The 17,772-nt window shown below is 47.1% G+C and overlaps 1 protein-coding gene across 2 annotated transcripts; it reads right to left on the reverse strand.

Annotated features, from left to right (window-relative positions):
• Positions 1-1,206: 1,206 nt before the first annotated feature.
• On the reverse strand, positions 1,207-17,587 carry LOC135384234 (protein AAR2 homolog). Of its 2 annotated transcripts, XR_010420299.1 has the most exons (6): positions 17,462-17,587; positions 17,031-17,320; positions 16,523-16,631; positions 14,302-14,526; positions 1,407-1,977; positions 1,207-1,320 (listed from the first exon to the last, which is right to left on the reverse strand). XR_010420299.1 is itself a non-coding variant. In XM_064613446.1 (5 exons), exons 2-5 carry the CDS (start codon positions 17,317-17,319, stop codon positions 1,464-1,466), a joined length of 1,137 nt encoding a protein of 378 aa, XP_064469516.1. In that variant the 5' UTR covers position 17,320; positions 17,462-17,587; the 3' UTR covers positions 1,340-1,463. The 2 variants fall into 2 exon arrangements, 1 of the variants encoding a protein (XP_064469516.1); XM_064613446.1 differs by lacking the exon at positions 1,207-1,320 and having other exon boundaries at positions 1,340-1,977.
• Between the last annotated feature and the right edge of the window lie 185 nt (positions 17,588-17,772).

Raw genomic sequence — 17,772 nt, forward strand, 5'->3', positions numbered from 1 at the left:
TTTCCCTGGGTTTTCCGAAGACTTTCCAGACGAATGTCGGCACAGTTCCCCCTGAAGTCGGCCCAGGACGCATACTAACCCCCCTGTCCCCCACTCCTTCCTGCTATCCTCTCTCCGTCTGTCCACATCTGTACGTCGCTCATAGCCACAGTTGCTTCGCGGCGCTAACACCCAATCAAAAAAAAAATAAATGCGTAAATAGCTATTCTTTAAGAATAAATGTATCAGAATATACGGTTAAAAATCAATGAACGAAAATAATCGCTGAAATATCCCCGTGTAAGTAAAAACGCTAAGTAATCCACGGTTATGAATATATCGTTAAAAATAAAACGTTTCAGAATCTCCCAAATCCATCCAACGTTTGCTACCATCATGTGGTATGGCAGCGAGTGAAATGGACAATCCGCTTCGAGAAATAGTTCCGAAGTCGGCGAATTTCATTGGGCTCCTAGCACGAGTATATTTCGTACTTTGATTCTTCGAACGCGAAAAACAACCGTGCTCCACTTGAACGTCAGTGTAAAGCGAACTCAGGACACATGCACGAACGAGCGCTCAACACTGTAAAACCGGCTCCCGTGGGATAGTGGTTAGGATGATCGCTTTCCACGCCGAGACTGGGAGGTCACGTGTGAAATCCAGACCCATTACACGAATAAGCAGAATAAGAGAATAAGCATGATCACATATAAAAAAAGTGATAGTTCTCAGATGAGAATGCCATGATATCCCATACCCAGTATAAACAAAAGTGACATGAAAATTCAGCTGTCCAGTCTCGTGTAATATGTTCGCGTACATGCCCGACCATGGCCGGCGTTGTCAAGCCCGTACCCGGCCCAGACCCGCATAAAAAAAACACAGGCCGGGCTTTCGGGTAAGCACGGGCCCGTGCAGTGCTCTAGTTTAGATTGCTCTGAAACCACGCAAGCAGCAGCAGTTTTTTTTCCTTTTCTTCTTCTTTTACAATTTTTCCACAAAAATCTGGGCCAAGCTGCAATACTTACAGAAAGGCCAAAACACATCTTTCAATAGGTATAGCTCTGGTTGAAAGCTCTTCTTTTATGCATTTTATCTTCATTACAAATCCGGAACTTTATCTTTGCGAACCCTGTATTATCAGGCGAAGTTCGACGTTTCAGAAAGAATGTCTTCCTTTCATTTTTACAACGTTTTTACATTTACAACGCAGGAATACACTCAAACGAGTCATGCCACTTTAATACGATGGGTACAAAAAAAAAACAAAAAAAAAAGGCAATACTCCTTTTTGGGCGAATGGCTGTCACAAAATTCGTGAGAATGCTTCGTTTGACACTGCAATGAAATTCACAAAAAAAGGGGGGTTAACGTTCATTCATTTAGATCGCCATACTCAACTACTTGAACTTATATCAACTTACTTCAGTAAATTCCTGAGCAAATTAATGAAATGAGTCCACTAGACACAGTGAGAAGCATCAATTCTGCTCCGCAAGATCCACCACGACAGGCTGCTCGTCGTCCGGCTCTTCGTCGAAGCTCCATCCAAACAGCTTGCCGATGCTGCCCTTAAACCTCAACGCTTTCTTCTTCAACGACTCCAGCCCCGGATCGGCGTTCCCCGCTCCGGCCTCGGCAATGTTCCTGAACAGTTCCGACAGCGTCGCCGTTAAAAAGTTCTCCCTCGACACAATGTCCACGAAGAAGTCCGACGGAATTTCGCGCAGCTGGAAGTACAGCACCGAGAGCAGGGAATCGTACAGGTCAACCTGTCTCGGAACCGCGTCGGCGCTGGTGCAGAGGACGCGGATGATCTTCTGCCATTGTTCGAAGCCGGAGTACGAGTGTCCGACCAGGAAGCAGACGAAAGCGAACTGTAGCTCGCCCAGCAGTCCGCCCTCTTCCGGACAGGCGGCCAGAAGCGTGTCGAGAAGGTACGTCGAGTCGATGCTGTGATGAGTGATCTCTGCCGGGCTCGCGTTGTCGGGGTACCTTGAAAGAAGGGCAGAAGGCATAAGCTTAACTAGAGTCATTAAATAAGCTTCGCTTCAGAGTATTGACACTCTGGTCCAAGGGAGAGCAGGAGCGCCATCTTGTTTCCGCACCAAACCGTACTATCTAGAGCCACTAAATAGGCTTCGCTTCAGAGTATCGACACTCAGGTGCATGGGAGAGCAGGAGCGCCATCATGTTTGCGCACCACACCGTACCATCTAGAGCCACTAAATAAGCTTCGCTTCAGAGTATCGACACTCAGGTCCAAGGAAGAGCAGGAGCGCCATCTTGTTTCCGCACCAAACCGTACCATCTAGAGCCACTAAATAAGCTGCGCTTCAGAGTATCGACACTCTGGTCAAAGGGAGAGCGGGAGCGCCATCTTGTTTCCGCACCAAACCGTACCATCTAGAGCCACTAAATAAGCTGCGCTTCAGAGTATCGACACTCTGGTCAAAGGGAGAGCGGGAGCGCCATCTTGTTTCCGCACCAAACCGTACCATCTAGAGCCACTAAATAAGCTGCGCTTCAGAGTATCGACACTCTGGTCAAAGGGAGAGCGGGAGCGCCATCTTGTTTCCGCACCAAACCGTACCATCTAGAGCCACTAAATAAGCTGCGCTTCAGAGTATCGACACTCTGGTCAAAGGGAGAGCGGGAGCGCCATCTTGTTTCCGCACCAAACCGTACCATCTAGAGCCACTAAATAAGCTGCGCTTCAGAGTATCGACACTCTGGTCAAAGGGAGAGCGGGAGCGCCATCTTGTTTCCGCACCAAACCGTACCATCTAGAGCCACTAAATAAGCTGCGCTTCAGAGTATCGACACTCTGGTCAAAGGGAGAGCGGGAGCGCCATCTTGTTTCCGCACCAAACCGTACCATCTAGAGCCACTAAATAAGCTGCGCTTCAGAGTATCGACACTCTGGTCAAAGGGAGAGCGGGAGCGCCATCTTGTTTCCGCACCAAACCGTACCATCTAGAGCCACTAAATAAGCTGCGCTTCAGAGTATCGACACTCTGGTCAAAGGGAGAGCGGGAGCGCCATCTTGTTTCCGCACCAAACCGTACCATCTAGAGCCACTAAATAAGCTGCGCTTCAGAGTATCGACACTCTGGTCAAAGGGAGAGCGGGAGCGCCATCTTGTTTCCGCACCAAACCGTACCATCTAGAGCCACTAAATAAGCTGCGCTTCAGAGTATCGACACTCTGGTCAAAGGGAGAGCGGGAGCGCCATCTTGTTTCCGCACCAAACCGTACCATCTAGAGCCACTAAATAAGCTGCGCTTCAGAGTATCGACACTCTGGTCAAAGGGAGAGCGGGAGCGCCATCTTGTTTCCGCACCAAACCGTACCATCTAGAGCCACTAAATAAGCTGCGCTTCAGAGTATCGACACTCTGGTCAAAGGGAGAGCGGGAGCGCCATCTTGTTTCCGCACCAAACCGTACCATCTAGAGCCACTAAATAAGCTGCGCTTCAGAGTATCGACACTCTGGTCAAAGGGAGAGCGGGAGCGCCATCTTGTTTCCGCACCAAACCGTACCATCTAGAGCCACTAAATAAGCTGCGCTTCAGAGTATCGACACTCTGGTCAAAGGGAGAGCGGGAGCGCCATCTTGTTTCCGCACCAAACCGTACCATCTAGAGCCACTAAATAAGCTGCGCTTCAGAGTATCGACACTCTGGTCAAAGGGAGAGCGGGAGCGCCATCTTGTTTCCGCACCAAACCGTACCATCTAGAGCCACTAAATAAGCTGCGCTTCAGAGTATCGACACTCTGGTCAAAGGGAGAGCGGGAGCGCCATCTTGTTTCCGCACCAAACCGTACCATCTAGAGCCACTAAATAAGCTGCGCTTCAGAGTATCGACACTCTGGTCAAAGGGAGAGCGGGAGCGCCATCTTGTTTCCGCACCAAACCGTACCATCTAGAGCCACTAAATAAGCTGCGCTTCAGAGTATCGACACTCTGGTCAAAGGGAGAGCGGGAGCGCCATCTTGTTTCCGCACCAAACCGTACCATCTAGAGCCACTAAATAAGCTGCGCTTCAGAGTATCGACACTCTGGTCAAAGGGAGAGCGGGAGCGCCATCTTGTTTCCGCACCAAACCGTACCATCTAGAGCCACTAAATAAGCTGCGCTTCAGAGTATCGACACTCTGGTCAAAGGGAGAGCGGGAGCGCCATCTTGTTTCCGCACCAAACCGTACCATCTAGAGCCACTAAATAAGCTGCGCTTCAGAGTATCGACACTCTGGTCAAAGGGAGAGCGGGAGCGCCATCTTGTTTCCGCACCAAACCGTACCATCTAGAGCCACTAAATAAGCTGCGCTTCAGAGTATCGACACTCTGGTCAAAGGGAGAGCGGGAGCGCCATCTTGTTTCCGCACCAAACCGTACCATCTAGAGCCACTAAATAAGCTGCGCTTCAGAGTATCGACACTCTGGTCAAAGGGAGAGCGGGAGCGCCATCTTGTTTCCGCACCAAACCGTACCATCTAGAGCCACTAAATAAGCTGCGCTTCAGAGTATCGACACTCTGGTCAAAGGGAGAGCGGGAGCGCCATCTTGTTTCCGCACCAAACCGTACCATCTAGAGCCACTAAATAAGCTGCGCTTCAGAGTATCGACACTCTGGTCAAAGGGAGAGCGGGAGCGCCATCTTGTTTCCGCACCAAACCGTACCATCTAGAGCCACTAAATAAGCTGCGCTTCAGAGTATCGACACTCTGGTCAAAGGGAGAGCGGGAGCGCCATCTTGTTTCCGCACCAAACCGTACCATCTAGAGCCACTAAATAAGCTGCGCTTCAGAGTATCGACACTCTGGTCAAAGGGAGAGCGGGAGCGCCATCTTGTTTCCGCACCAAACCGTACCATCTAGAGCCACTAAATAAGCTGCGCTTCAGAGTATCGACACTCTGGTCAAAGGGAGAGCGGGAGCGCCATCTTGTTTCCGCACCAAACCGTACCATCTAGAGCCACTAAATAAGCTGCGCTTCAGAGTATCGACACTCAGGTCCAAGGAAGAGCAGGAGCGCCATCTTGTTTCCGCACCAAACCGTACCATCTAGAGCCACTAAATAAGCTGCGCTTCAGAGTATCGACACTCTGGTCAAAGGGAGAGCGGGAGCGCCATCTTGTTTCCGCACCAAACCGTACCATCTAGAGCCACTAAATAAGCTGCGCTTCAGAGTATCGACACTCTGGTCAAAGGGAGAGCGGGAGCGCCATCTTGTTTCCGCACCAAACCGTACCATCTAGAGCCACTAAATAAGCTGCGCTTCAGAGTATCGACACTCTGGTCAAAGGGAGAGCGGGAGCGCCATCTTGTTTCCGCACCAAACCGTACCATCTAGAGCCACTAAATAAGCTGCGCTTCAGAGTATCGACACTCTGGTCAAAGGGAGAGCGGGAGCGCCATCTTGTTTCCGCACCAAACCGTACCATCTAGAGCCACTAAATAAGCTGCGCTTCAGAGTATCGACACTCTGGTCAAAGGGAGAGCGGGAGCGCCATCTTGTTTCCGCACCAAACCGTACCATCTAGAGCCACTAAATAAGCTGCGCTTCAGAGTATCGACACTGAGTTCCAAGAGCGAGTATGCGCCATCTTGTTTCCGCGCCACGCTATACGCACGCGCACTGCGCAAGTTAGCGCACGATGCCATCTATCGCGCCCGGGTGAAATATTCCTTTCGTTTACAAGCAGCAGTTGACGACCTCGAGCTCACCTTGACATCCTCGGGACGCTCTTGTTGACGATACATGGATTATCGCTCAACAATCATACACGCTTCTCTATCCCACAGGGAGCATTATGTTAGCCGTCTTCGATCCTCAACTCGGGATAGTAACGGTGTGTTGCGGAAACAAGATGGCGCTCCTGCTTTCCCTTGGACTTCAGTGTCGATACTCTGAAGCGAAGCTTGTTTAGTGACTCTAGTACCATCCCCAGCTGAGGATCAAAGACGGCTAACGTAATGCTCGCTGTGGGATAGAGAAGCCTGTATGATTGTTGCGCGATAATCCATGTATTCTCTCCACCAGAGCGTCCAGAAGATGTCAAGGTGAGCTCAAGGCCGTCAACTGCTGCTTGTTAACGAAAGGAACATTTCACCCGCGCGCGATTAAATGGCATCGTGCGCTGAAGTGCGCAGTGCGCGTGGGTAGCGTGGCGCGGAAACAAGATGGCGCATGTTCGCTCTTGGAACTCAGTGTCGCTACTCTGAAGCGTAGTGACTCTTAACCACAGAACCTTCTTTATACAGTCTGAGAGCTCTTACAGAACTTGCTGATCAGGATTGCGCAACGTGTCAAAGAGGTCGTGACAGGTCCGTACGTATGATGAATTGTGTCATGCAGGCATTGTGCTGCACGACACGTACTGAGTAAAAATTTATTACTCTTATATGTGCCGTAGTTACGGGTATACGGACCCTTGAACACGCTTCGAGCCGTGACGTTAGAGAAGCGAAAGCTTCAACCATTTCTATTGGTTCTCATAAACACGTGACCTCTCAAGTGGCCGTGCCTACGAGAACCTGCAGCTTCACTCTTGGAGATGCCTGCCAATATATCACGTCCAGGCCAGTTTCGGTATCTGCCACTAATGAGCATTTTCTGTTACCCGTTTTGTTTTGAAATTGGGAATTGTTGATGCAAATTATTATTTTTTACATGTATCCAACATAAGTTTGGGCGAAGTGTCACAACCTCTTTATGTGAACACATTCCAAACAGGAACGATGACAATTCGTTGATATAATGCAACCGAATGTCACGAACAAAAACCGCAAATACCCTGATAGGTAAGAGATTAGAACAACACAGATTTGATCAATGTGAGTTACGATGCCCCTAGCAGCAGACTCTCAATCAATTTCGCAGAGCAAAGTACAGTCGAGCAGTGTATTACGATCTCCAAGAAAACGATTTGGGCGTACCGAGAGGGGAACAAGGGGGACTGTGCTCCCTGGAGGTTCAAAGTCACTTGTGAAAATTGTGCACTCTTTACTCTCTGGGTCGTCATGATTTTTCACAGACGTCATAATAAAATGGACCTCCGTACGCCCGTGCAGTCCGCAGCGTCCGTCTCCAGGAAAAGAGGTAAGGGGTTTGCACGCTTTGCAGAACACCCCTGGCAGAACTTTATCCTGCACCCCTCCCCTCCCTCCCCTGCCCGGAAAAAATTTCGTGGGAACGAAGTTCATCAAAATGGCAGAGTGGGCCTGTTGATACATGACTGAATTAAAACCGGAGCGCGAAACACGGACACGGTGTGTTCTTGTCCGTGTTTCGTGCTCCGGTTTTAATTCAATTCAATTCAATTCATTCGTGGGAACGCCCATGCCCGTCAGCTCACCCATAGAAGTATACAGGGTGCTTCACCTAAAGCGATAAAAAAATTCTGACTGGTGACATACTCGCCGGAAGATGGGACTTCCGGCAATTATGTACCTTCTGGAAATTTTTATCACCATGCATGCATTTACGAAGGCTTTGGACAATTTTTAATTGATTGATTTTTTTTTTCAATCGAACTTCGAAAATAGACCACCCGCTGTTCATAAACAAACTACGTCACAACGCCAGATGTCGCGACCCGTTGTTGGCAAAACAAGCCACGTGCGTTCGCAGCCGCCGATCGCGTGCGTTGTTTCCGACGATGGGTGTCACTGCGCGAAGGAGATATGAAAGAAAAATTCATGGGCGAGGGTAGATACCACCCTGACCTCATCTCACGAACCGTGAAAACCACGAAGTTGCACGACGGCAACAGCAACGTGGGCTTGTTTTGCCAACGATCCACTCTTTCCCAATCACACGATATCTTGATGCGTCGTGCCGCGGCGGGTGGTCTATTGCCAAGCCAACCTCACTTTGTTTTACAGAAATATTAATATATTAATTCCTCCACGGATAACCGCGCAGACCAAACAAGAACTATATTGCGCGGTATAGCAACAGAAATAGTCGAACAAAAATTTGTAAAAGTCTTGCTTTAGCCCCGCCTGCTTTATAGAACTCTGCCCGAGAAACGTCATCATGACGTTGGTAGACAGACTGAAACCGAAACAAATTGGAAGGGGAGGGCTGGGTTCTACGAATGGGCACTTGTTCGCTGCCTCCTATTGAAAGAAAAGTAGGACCGAAGGTCGCGTCCCTTTCAGGGACCATCGTAATCCCCTCGATTGTATCTCATTACGGCCGAAAGTCTCAATACGGCTGATAATCCTTTAATCCCCAAGTGTCTCACTACGGCCAAAGTCTCAATACGGCCGATAATCCTTGAATTCCCAAGTGTCTCATTACGGCCGGACCGTGGCTTTCGTGCGCGACCTTGTTCGCCCCTCGCTTCGAGCGTAGTTCAACTCTACCAAATTGGTGGCGCTGTCGAACACTATGACGTCATTTGTTTACAAACAGGGAGAGGTCTATTGTCGGGAAAAAAAAAAGCGCGCACGACATGTGCGGCAAGAGGAGCTAGGAAGTGTCCCCGCTTTGTTTGCTTTTCATGTCACAAGACAGTCGTTTTGTTATCTTTGTGATAAGACGGTCGCCACCAGCATCAAGGTCAAAGAGGTGGGAACACTTCCTCCTCTTGCCGCACCTTCCGCGCGCGCTTTTATCCGACAATCAAGCAGGCGGGGCTACAGCTGCACCTTTATGAATTTTTTTTTTTTTCGACTATTCCTGTTGCCATACTGTGCATAGTTTTTGTTGAGTCTGCGGTATCCGTGGAGGACTTCATATTTCTGTTTTAAAAAATGTGAGGTTCGCTTGGCAATTTTCAAAATTCGGTTCAAGAAAATAAATTTCTCCCAATTAAAGATTGTGCAAAGCCTCGTTAAATAGTGGCAAAATTTCCCAGAATGTATTTGCCGAAGGTCCCACAAATACTCCGGCGAGTACGTCGCCAGTTTGAATTGTTTATCACTTTAGGTGAAACACCCGGTATATGTAAGCGTTCCCTGTACAACGATCATCCTGAAAGCGTATGCCGGAAAACCGCACAAAACGCGGGAAGGGATATTTCGTATTTTAAGAATGTTTTCGGTTTCAGACGAACTTTCAGGAGCCATAGCCTTGAAGATGAGCCTTGAAGATGAGCATTGAAGTGTAAAGCGCAGTGCATTTACCAGTCTAACCGCGAATAACCGACGGAGATTAGATGCGCGCTTTGCAGAGCACGCGGAAAGCATGGTTCACACTAGTGCGTTCTGCTGCGTGCGGGCGCCTGCGTGCGTGTGCGTGCGTTGTAAGCAATCCGTTCCGCTGTTCACATTCCATGCTTCCGAACGCGTGCGTCACCAAACCGTAAGCCAATGAGCGCCGAGCGGGATTTCCACTCCGGTGGCCGCCATGTTGAAAACAATCTCGCAGAGACAAACCTACTGCGCACGCTCGGAAGGCGGCCTCGCGATTCGTTCTCCGCTTGCGGGCTGCTGCGTGCGTCGGAAAAAGTTGAGCTCGGGCGAACTCCTTGCGTTCTGCTGCGGGAGGTCGCGCACGTATCTGTTGCCACGGTAACCAGCGCCCGCACGCATCCGCACGCAGCAGAACGCACTAGTGTGAACCACGCTGGACACAAGGAAAACGAAGGACAACGATATGGGTGGTAACGAAGGCTGCTTCCTGTTCACATCATTCTCTCGCCCCTAACTTTTTTCTGGGATGCTGTGCGCTACGAGTAATGGTATCTGCGCCTCCGGGAAAACGTCATGTGACGAAGCGAGGCACTTGACGGTGCAAAATTAAAAAAGCAAAATCGTGGAGCGGTTGCCCGACACACCAACTGCAAGCGCACTGACGTCACTTACATCCTTTGTTCACTCCGGGCTAGCCCAGCAGTGGCCAAGGTCGCCTGCTTTTGACGTCACGGCCAGTCTCTCCGTCGTGCCAGCAGCGGTGGCGTCGAAGCAGTTGGCCTTTTTTGGCCGCGGTTTTCAATTAATATCTCCCCTATTCTGACCAATGTTGGGTTCATGCTCTACCTTGTGAATGAATTAGCAACTGGGAAGACTTTACATATATGCTTGCAGAGGTTTTGGGGATCTCTTCGTGGTCCCTTTAAAATGCCCTTGCTCCTGGTATCACCAGCACAAAAGTTGATCAATGATATATTGTATGATATTGTCCTAGTACTACCCAACACAGTACTACAAAATCCAAAAAGCCTTCGGCCCATTAGATGTGCCAATGCACTGCTTGCATCGATGTGGTATGGATGCAGTAACAACAATTAATGTTCAATTCATCTGCTGTGATTGTAACAGCAGCAGGGTGTCGAACCCAAACCCGAACCGAAATTTTCATGACACTGTTGAACCCGAACCGGAGAAGAACCGGAAAAAATAATGGCGGTAACCAGTTTGCGAACCGGAACGAAATCCAAGCAACGGGAACCCGAACCGAACACGTATTTTGTGCGGTTCGACACCCTGAACAGTGGTGCCCGCTAAATTCCTCAACTGCAGCTCCGGGTCCCTTTAGAATCAACCAATGTTGCCCTGGTATCACTAGTACCAATCTGGTAACGATAACAATCCAGCAGTTTAAGCAGCAATCCAGTTCCAATTTAAGCAGCAGTATAAGCAGCTGGAATAGCAAGAGCCGCTGCACAGAAAATTCCTGAGACACAGCATCATACCCTATAAAATAAACTAAGAAATAATAAATAAAATTTAAAAATGCCTTGCTATCACTGGTTCCAAAACAATTGGTGTTATAAATTGCAACTGGGATTGTAACACTGGTCCCTGCAAAATTGCCAAGTCGCACAAAACCCCTTTAAAAGGGATCAATCCTCTGGAACCAGTGGCAGATCCTGGATTGAAGGCATGTGATGGTGAGGGGCGGTTAGGCCCTGAGGGATTGCGGTCCTGCCGTGAGATGAAGGCATGTGATGGTAAGTGGCAACGATGCCTTGAAGGGTTGTGAGGCCTTGCATAAGTTGAAGGCATGTGATGGTGAGGCACAGAAGGCCCTCAGGGGTTGTGAGGTGTGACATGACACTGAAGGCTTTGCACTGAAGGCACGTGAGGCTTTGAAGAGTTTGTACCTTCAGTGGTTTTGAGGTCACGAGTTGAAGGATGGTGAGAAACAGTTTGAGGGAGGGTGCGAGGATTAGGAAGAGTGAGGCGGTGAGAGGAATGTGGTGATGGTGAAGGTTAATGAAGTGCCAAGCAATGGCTTCAGGAAAAGTGAGTTCGAATGAAGTCAACAAGGTCAACGTTTTGCTTGGTGAAGGTGACGGAGGTCGTACCAAAGGTCCCACCTATAGATATACTGCATCAGCCTGGAGTTAATAAAATGTTTTCATGCTTCCAAAAAACGTCATGGTCAGCTGTATTCTACTAGTACTGTTCTACTTGATTGTTCCGGCAATTTCACGAAAGTTCATGTATGTATAATGATACTCTGATACAACAATCATGTTTCATGTTCCCCTTAATATTGTTATAAATGGGCTTGACAGTATAAGATTACATTATATTCCGCAGCATGTCATCAACTACCGGGATTAGTCACTTGCCCTTTTGTTTACTGCTGCTGTTTTGTATGCACACCCCTGTTTGTATTACATGCATGTATTGTCACAAATACATAGCAACACTTTGCGGGTAAGTAATACATGTACGTTGAGATTTTATCAGCGACTGCATCATATACTTGCCCCTTTCTGGCGAGGGTCTTATAATGCTTTCCCTGCAGTATTAACCTGCATCCAGCTGCATTTCACATCCCCGGAAAAAGGCACAGAAATGCACCTTTACAGGCTTTACAATGCGCCTTCAGACATACCTAGATACTGTAAAATTTATGGAATCTCAAAAATGTCTGACGCATCATAACGCACCCCCATGCACAGCATGCACCAGGGGTGGAAATATCGTCATTAATAGTGCATACAAACATTGAACTCCACATCACTGTTGGTGTCCACAAAATATAAACCCATGTGTCAAGCCTAAGTAATTTTTAGTAGATCTATCGCGGATGCAATATTTATCGAAGACACTGAAGTTCCCGAGATATTCATTGTGTAGTCGACTTTGGTCTCCTCGGTGCTCTCCCATTGATTCTAGATAATGCTAGCCTTCTGAAACGAGTTGAGTATCGCTGACACATCGAAGTGGCCCCATTTCGCTTCCTTGGCATGCCTAGTGCCTCTCTTTCCCATACTTTTTTTCCAGTATATCTTGAGCATGGTGCTCCATGGTCCATGGCCAAATCCAGCCCACCAATGCTCTGCCCTAGAAGCACTCCTAAGCATTTTGAACACTGCAGAACTTTGCTCCTCACTGTGAGGAGACTCAATGTTCCATTTCACCAAAATACCGCCAGCAATGGGGTAGGGTTGCAGTGATGAGAAGTACTTGAAGTTCCAAGTATTCAAGCACTACTTTAAGTACATTTCTCAGTACAGTGAACCCTCGTTAATATGACCCCCGATAATGTGACCCACGCGCTTTACGACCATACTCCTGGGGAACAATGCAGTGAAACCTGTAGAAATCCCGCCCGTTAATATGACAATTCCGCATTATGACCAAAATTTTCGGGAACGACCATGGTCATAATAACGAGGGTTCACTGTACTTGTATTTTACTTAAAGTACATTTCCATTTGTGTACTTTGTACTGTACTTGGAGTACATTTTTTCAGTACCTCCTTTCAAGTACTGAAGCACCCAATTGGCAATATTAAACGCAAAACATGGTCGCAAAATCATTTCCTTCGGTCCATATTAATCAGTCAGTCGTAAACCATCCATATTTTCTAACTAGCAGTGGGCAAAAATGCTTGCGAAAACGTTCTAAAGGTAATGGTTGAAACTTAGTTACCTCACCCTTTATCACTACCAAGTGTTGAAACGTACAGCGATACAATCTAGATTTTAAAGGTACTTGAGGAATACTTCAAAGTACTTTGTCTAGGACTTTGTACTTTACTTTAAGTACATTTGTAGTATGGTACTTTGAACTGTACTTCAAGTACAACCAGTGCAAGGTACTTGTTACTTTACTTCAAGTACAATTTTGAGGTACTTTGCCCATCACTTGTAGGGTGTCACACCTAACAATGAATCTCCGCACCCGTCATCACTGCCGTGACTGCCATCTACAACGACGTGAACCCGCTTTGAGCATAAATGTGCAGCTGGTGATGATGTTTCTCCACTCAATCACGGAGCCACAAATTTCGAGGGCGTTATTTTGGGTGTACGCTGTACCTGCAAGTTTTACTTTTTTGTCTGCAGCAAATCTTACTAAGATGACGAAAAAGAAGCAAGCGAAGTACGAAGTAATTACAAATACACACGGAGTCTGTTTTTATCCAATACAGATTACTAGAGATAATGGGCTACGAGAGGAGCGCAGGTGCCCTTCTGCAGGACACAGTGATATAGGGATTTGATTTTTACCAGATTCGTGTCATCAAGTCATCATCATCATATCACTAGTAAGAAGTCCTTGAAGGACAACGGAAGCAAAAATATGCTTCAAAGCTATGTATCTCATATTGCGGTGTGTCTTTAGAGCTCTCCGAGCCCCTGGTGAGCGTTGCCACACCGCCGTAGCAGACGACGGAAGTGACGCACATAGTTGGAGTTCCTGTCGTTGATCTCGCCGTTGCCATCCAAGTGTTTGCGATCCAAGGTCTACTTCCGTGGCAAAAAAAGATTGCAATGCTGGTGAAGCGTTTCCCCCGACTGTGCTACGGTGTGTTGCCGACTTCCTTTCGGCAACAGGAGGTCGGAGTATTTCTCGTGTGAATGACACCCAGACAGACAGCAGAGACACAGCGTCACACCGGTGCACGGTGTGGCACACACTAAGTGTTGTGCTGCTCCTAACTGTCGATTCAGCCTTTGGAGCTCACGTTACCATACCGGAAGAAACGAATTTTAAACATTCCTTTGTTCCCTAAACCCCAAAGTACCCTAAACTTATATAACAGTAATAAGGGTGGTGCCTCATTATATCGTGGAGCTCTAAGTATAAAAAATGAGGGGTCCAGGTGCATGAGTGTGCCTTCAGTGCTGATAACTGCTCCAGTCGAGAATTTCTTGGAAGATTCAGACAGGAGGGACGCAAGATAAATCATGCACCTTTGATAAAGATAAAGCCACTGGGCACGCTGAGGGTGTGATTGGGAACCTTGCGGAAGAGGGCATTGTTGGTTCAGGATATAAAGCAGGTTTCACAATAATAAATCCTTGTTCGTCAGTCTGTGCCTGCGTGTTGTGTCGTCACGGGGGTTTTATCGCTCTTAAAGTTCACTACCAGCCCCGCATCAAAAAAAGACACACTCACTTGTGCTTCGGAAAAGGCGTGTAGCGTACTGCGGTGCCGGCCGCCTCCTTGAGCTCTATAGGGTCCGACTTTCCCGCGGGATCGCCCGCGGACACCTCCCTGTGCCCGCTGCGTTCCGAGAGAAAGTGAAGGGGCTCGAAGGGAGTCGCGGAATAGATCTTCCCGCTCTCGGGCTGGAGTCGCTTCAGGACGTCTTCGGAGATGTGCTTCGTCAATGAAATCCACCTGAAGATTTAGTAGTTTGCTTACCTGCGTTGCAAATTTATACTGTGCTTCGTGTGCATCTGTTTTTGAACAATTTCTGTCACTTTGTGAGATGGCGTCACTTCTCGTGGGCAAAAACACTTAAGCCAGCGGGGCTTTCTGTAAAACACGTGCTCTTGCTGTGCGCTAAGCAAGTCAAACTACAACATACTTATAAAGCATAAGCATAATAACAACATACATATACAACTACAACATAGTCTAAATGAAAAATAGTCTAAGCAAAATAGCCTAAATTAAATAGTAAAATAGTCTAGTAAAACAGGTTAATAATAGGATACTCTAAATACTCTAGTACACTAGTAAAATAGTCTAAATATTATACTCTAAAGTAGTCAAAAAGTTGAAGTCAAACTACAACACTACCAGCCCCAAAAACACACACAAAGGCACTTCCAAAATGCTTTTAAGGGGTTGCAACACGTTGGTGTGTAGTGGTTGATTACATCACACACGCATTGCGCCCCACTCCAGAGCACCGAAGAGAAAAAGAACAATTTTTCACGTTGTCATAGTTGGTGATATGCAGGTCCTCAAACACACTTTACTGTCCAGCTTTGCCACCAGGGGAGCAACAGTCTCGGAAAAGCTCATTAGTTTTCGTCTACACCCACAGGCATTCCCAGTGATAGCCACTAACTACTTCTACAGTTGTTTAACTATAACTACTAACTACTTCGCGATGGAGTAGTTTAACGAGTAGTTCGACTACTTTTGGGGGGAGGTAGTTAAAACTACTTCTTTACCTACTCCAATGTATTTTAACTACATCTCTAACTACTTAACGTTGTCCATCAACACCAATCCCATTCTACAGTGTTCTTGGACACCTAAATATGAATCACGAGCAGCGATAAAAGTGAAGATTTAGTACATATGCACGGCACAATTGCTCTGCACCTCCGTTCTCATCGAACAAGTAGCTCGAGGTAAAAGTCGCAAGCACAATTGTGCCGTAAAGCTTGTGGCAAAACCGGAAGTAGTTGGCGCGTGCAGTAACCTAACTACTGTAGTAAACTGCTCGAAATAGTTGTTTAACTAGTAGCACACTACATTTCTGCAGTGATAGCCAGTAGTTAACTACATGTAGTTAACGTACTAGTTAAACTGCCTGATTGTAGTTAAAAAGTAGTTCTCGACTACTTGGAGAAATGTAACCATACAATTCCGGAACACACACTGAGAACCGAATTTTACTTTAGTTTACACACCAGCCAATTCTTTTCAACCCACAAACAGACTAAAAGGCATCTTACTTGAAAATGCAAGACTACAGATGCACAGTGTGAATTACCATATATATACTGTAATATGAGTTGCGTAGTTTTCTTAGACGCACCCAAAGAACACGACTTTCGCCTAGCCAGTCATGTGATGTGGCCCCCAGTTTTTCAGTTTCAGTTATGCGGTTCCTTGCATAGCCATTTAAACGGCCGGTGCAGTTTTTTTTTTTTTTTCTTTCCTTCTTTTCAATTTCTGGTTAGATTTGCCGACAACATCTGAAAATTCCCCTGTCCATGTCGCATGTGTGAGACCTCACTAGGGCAGGCCTATTTATGGGTCCTAGCAGGTGTGGACATTCTTATTAGTCCACGTACAAAAGACTTCGTAATCTTCAATGACGGCAGCTCCCTTGGGCATTTCCTACCTTACCATAACCTATCCATATACATTAAAATCTTGCCTCCTTTTTTTTTTTGTTTTTTCCTCCATGCTATTACTCAGCCATGTGCTTGATGGTTGCACAGTGTTGCTTTAGTGACTCTTTTCGTTATCATCTCACTCACGTTTATTATTGACGCAAGTTTAGCACTTCGTGCAGAAACACCTTTTTCTTTAATATTGTGTAAGTTGAAGGGTGAAGTGTACCCAGTTCCTAAGGCATATTCCGATTCGTCGAGCACGTCTCCTTTTAAACGCCCCGTCGTCTGCTAAGCTTGTAGCAAACGTATCTCACCTGCGCCAGTCGTGATAGGCATAAACACCGAGGAATCTGTCGAGGTCCCCCTCGAGATGACTGCGGAACTTCTCCACTTCCTCCTGGGACACCTCTTCTTTCTGTATATCTGGTAAATAATCGGTCTCGTGAATCGCAATGAATCCGGATTAATCTCTTCGAGCTACACGAATGCCAGAGTGCCAGAGCACACTGCGGTACTGGCTTGTGAAGTATCTCAACCACATGATAGTGAGATAGTAAAAAGTAGTATAGATAGTAAAAAAGTATTATAATTATCGAGCAAATGTCGTCTCAGATAACATGCAGCAATGTTAGAAGTGCAAGGGTGCTGGTACCTGGTACATTATAAAACGACGATAAAACCTTGTCTTGTTTGTTTGTTTGTTGTGTTGTCTTGTTTGTTCCGTGTCTAAGGTTTTATGGTCGTTTTACAATATAACATGCAGCAAGTTGGTGGATAAGCCCCATTCACCCTGCTACAGACAAACCGTACAAAAAGTCTAACCTTCCGCAATGCGGTCCCATTTTTTGACGAGCACCTCTCCACCTTGAAAGTAATGGAAGAATCCCGTCCTCGGAGCTGTCGTTCCGGCACTGCTCACTGCGCTGTAGAACACGAAGTGCAACCCAGGGGGAATCAGCTTGATCCCCTTGAACTTCTCGCCCGTGTTGTGAGGCACCATGTCCATGCCAAACTCCGATCCCGGCGGGATGTCGAGGAAAACCAACGTGGCACCCTCTCGCAAAAGCTTCTTCGCCACTTCTGGATCCATCGACTCATCCTGCTCTGACATTCTGTAAGCCGAACGAAGACTCTAGAATGTGTAAACCTCGCGATCGACGCAGCGACCGTGCGTCCACATGACAGAATCCGGTCGCAGAAGTCGACGTGGTAAGGTTCCACTTGCTATTTATACAAAGATAGGTAGTACGTACATTCGTTGATAGTGTGCTACATCGAAAGTATAAAATAATGATGTAAAGATCTTCTATTTTCGCAAAGTTGGGAGCAGCTGTACTTCAAAACGCGACGTGACAGGCGCCATGTTGAAAAAACGTCGACTGCAGCGACATCTTAATCGAAGTAAACAATTTTTGCCAATCGGTCAAAGCTTGATGTCAAAGATTCCAAAAAAGAAATGAGATACGCTCCTTAGAAAAATAATGCATCTGTTTAAATTGCATAATAGTGCTTGAAGCAACTGATTACAGCTGACGATTGCGTTGTCATGGCGACGAAACCAAAA

This window comes from Ornithodoros turicata, chromosome 2, assembly GCF_037126465.1.
Source record: "Ornithodoros turicata isolate Travis chromosome 2, ASM3712646v1, whole genome shotgun sequence".
Taxonomy (NCBI): domain Eukaryota; kingdom Metazoa; phylum Arthropoda; class Arachnida; order Ixodida; family Argasidae; genus Ornithodoros; species Ornithodoros turicata.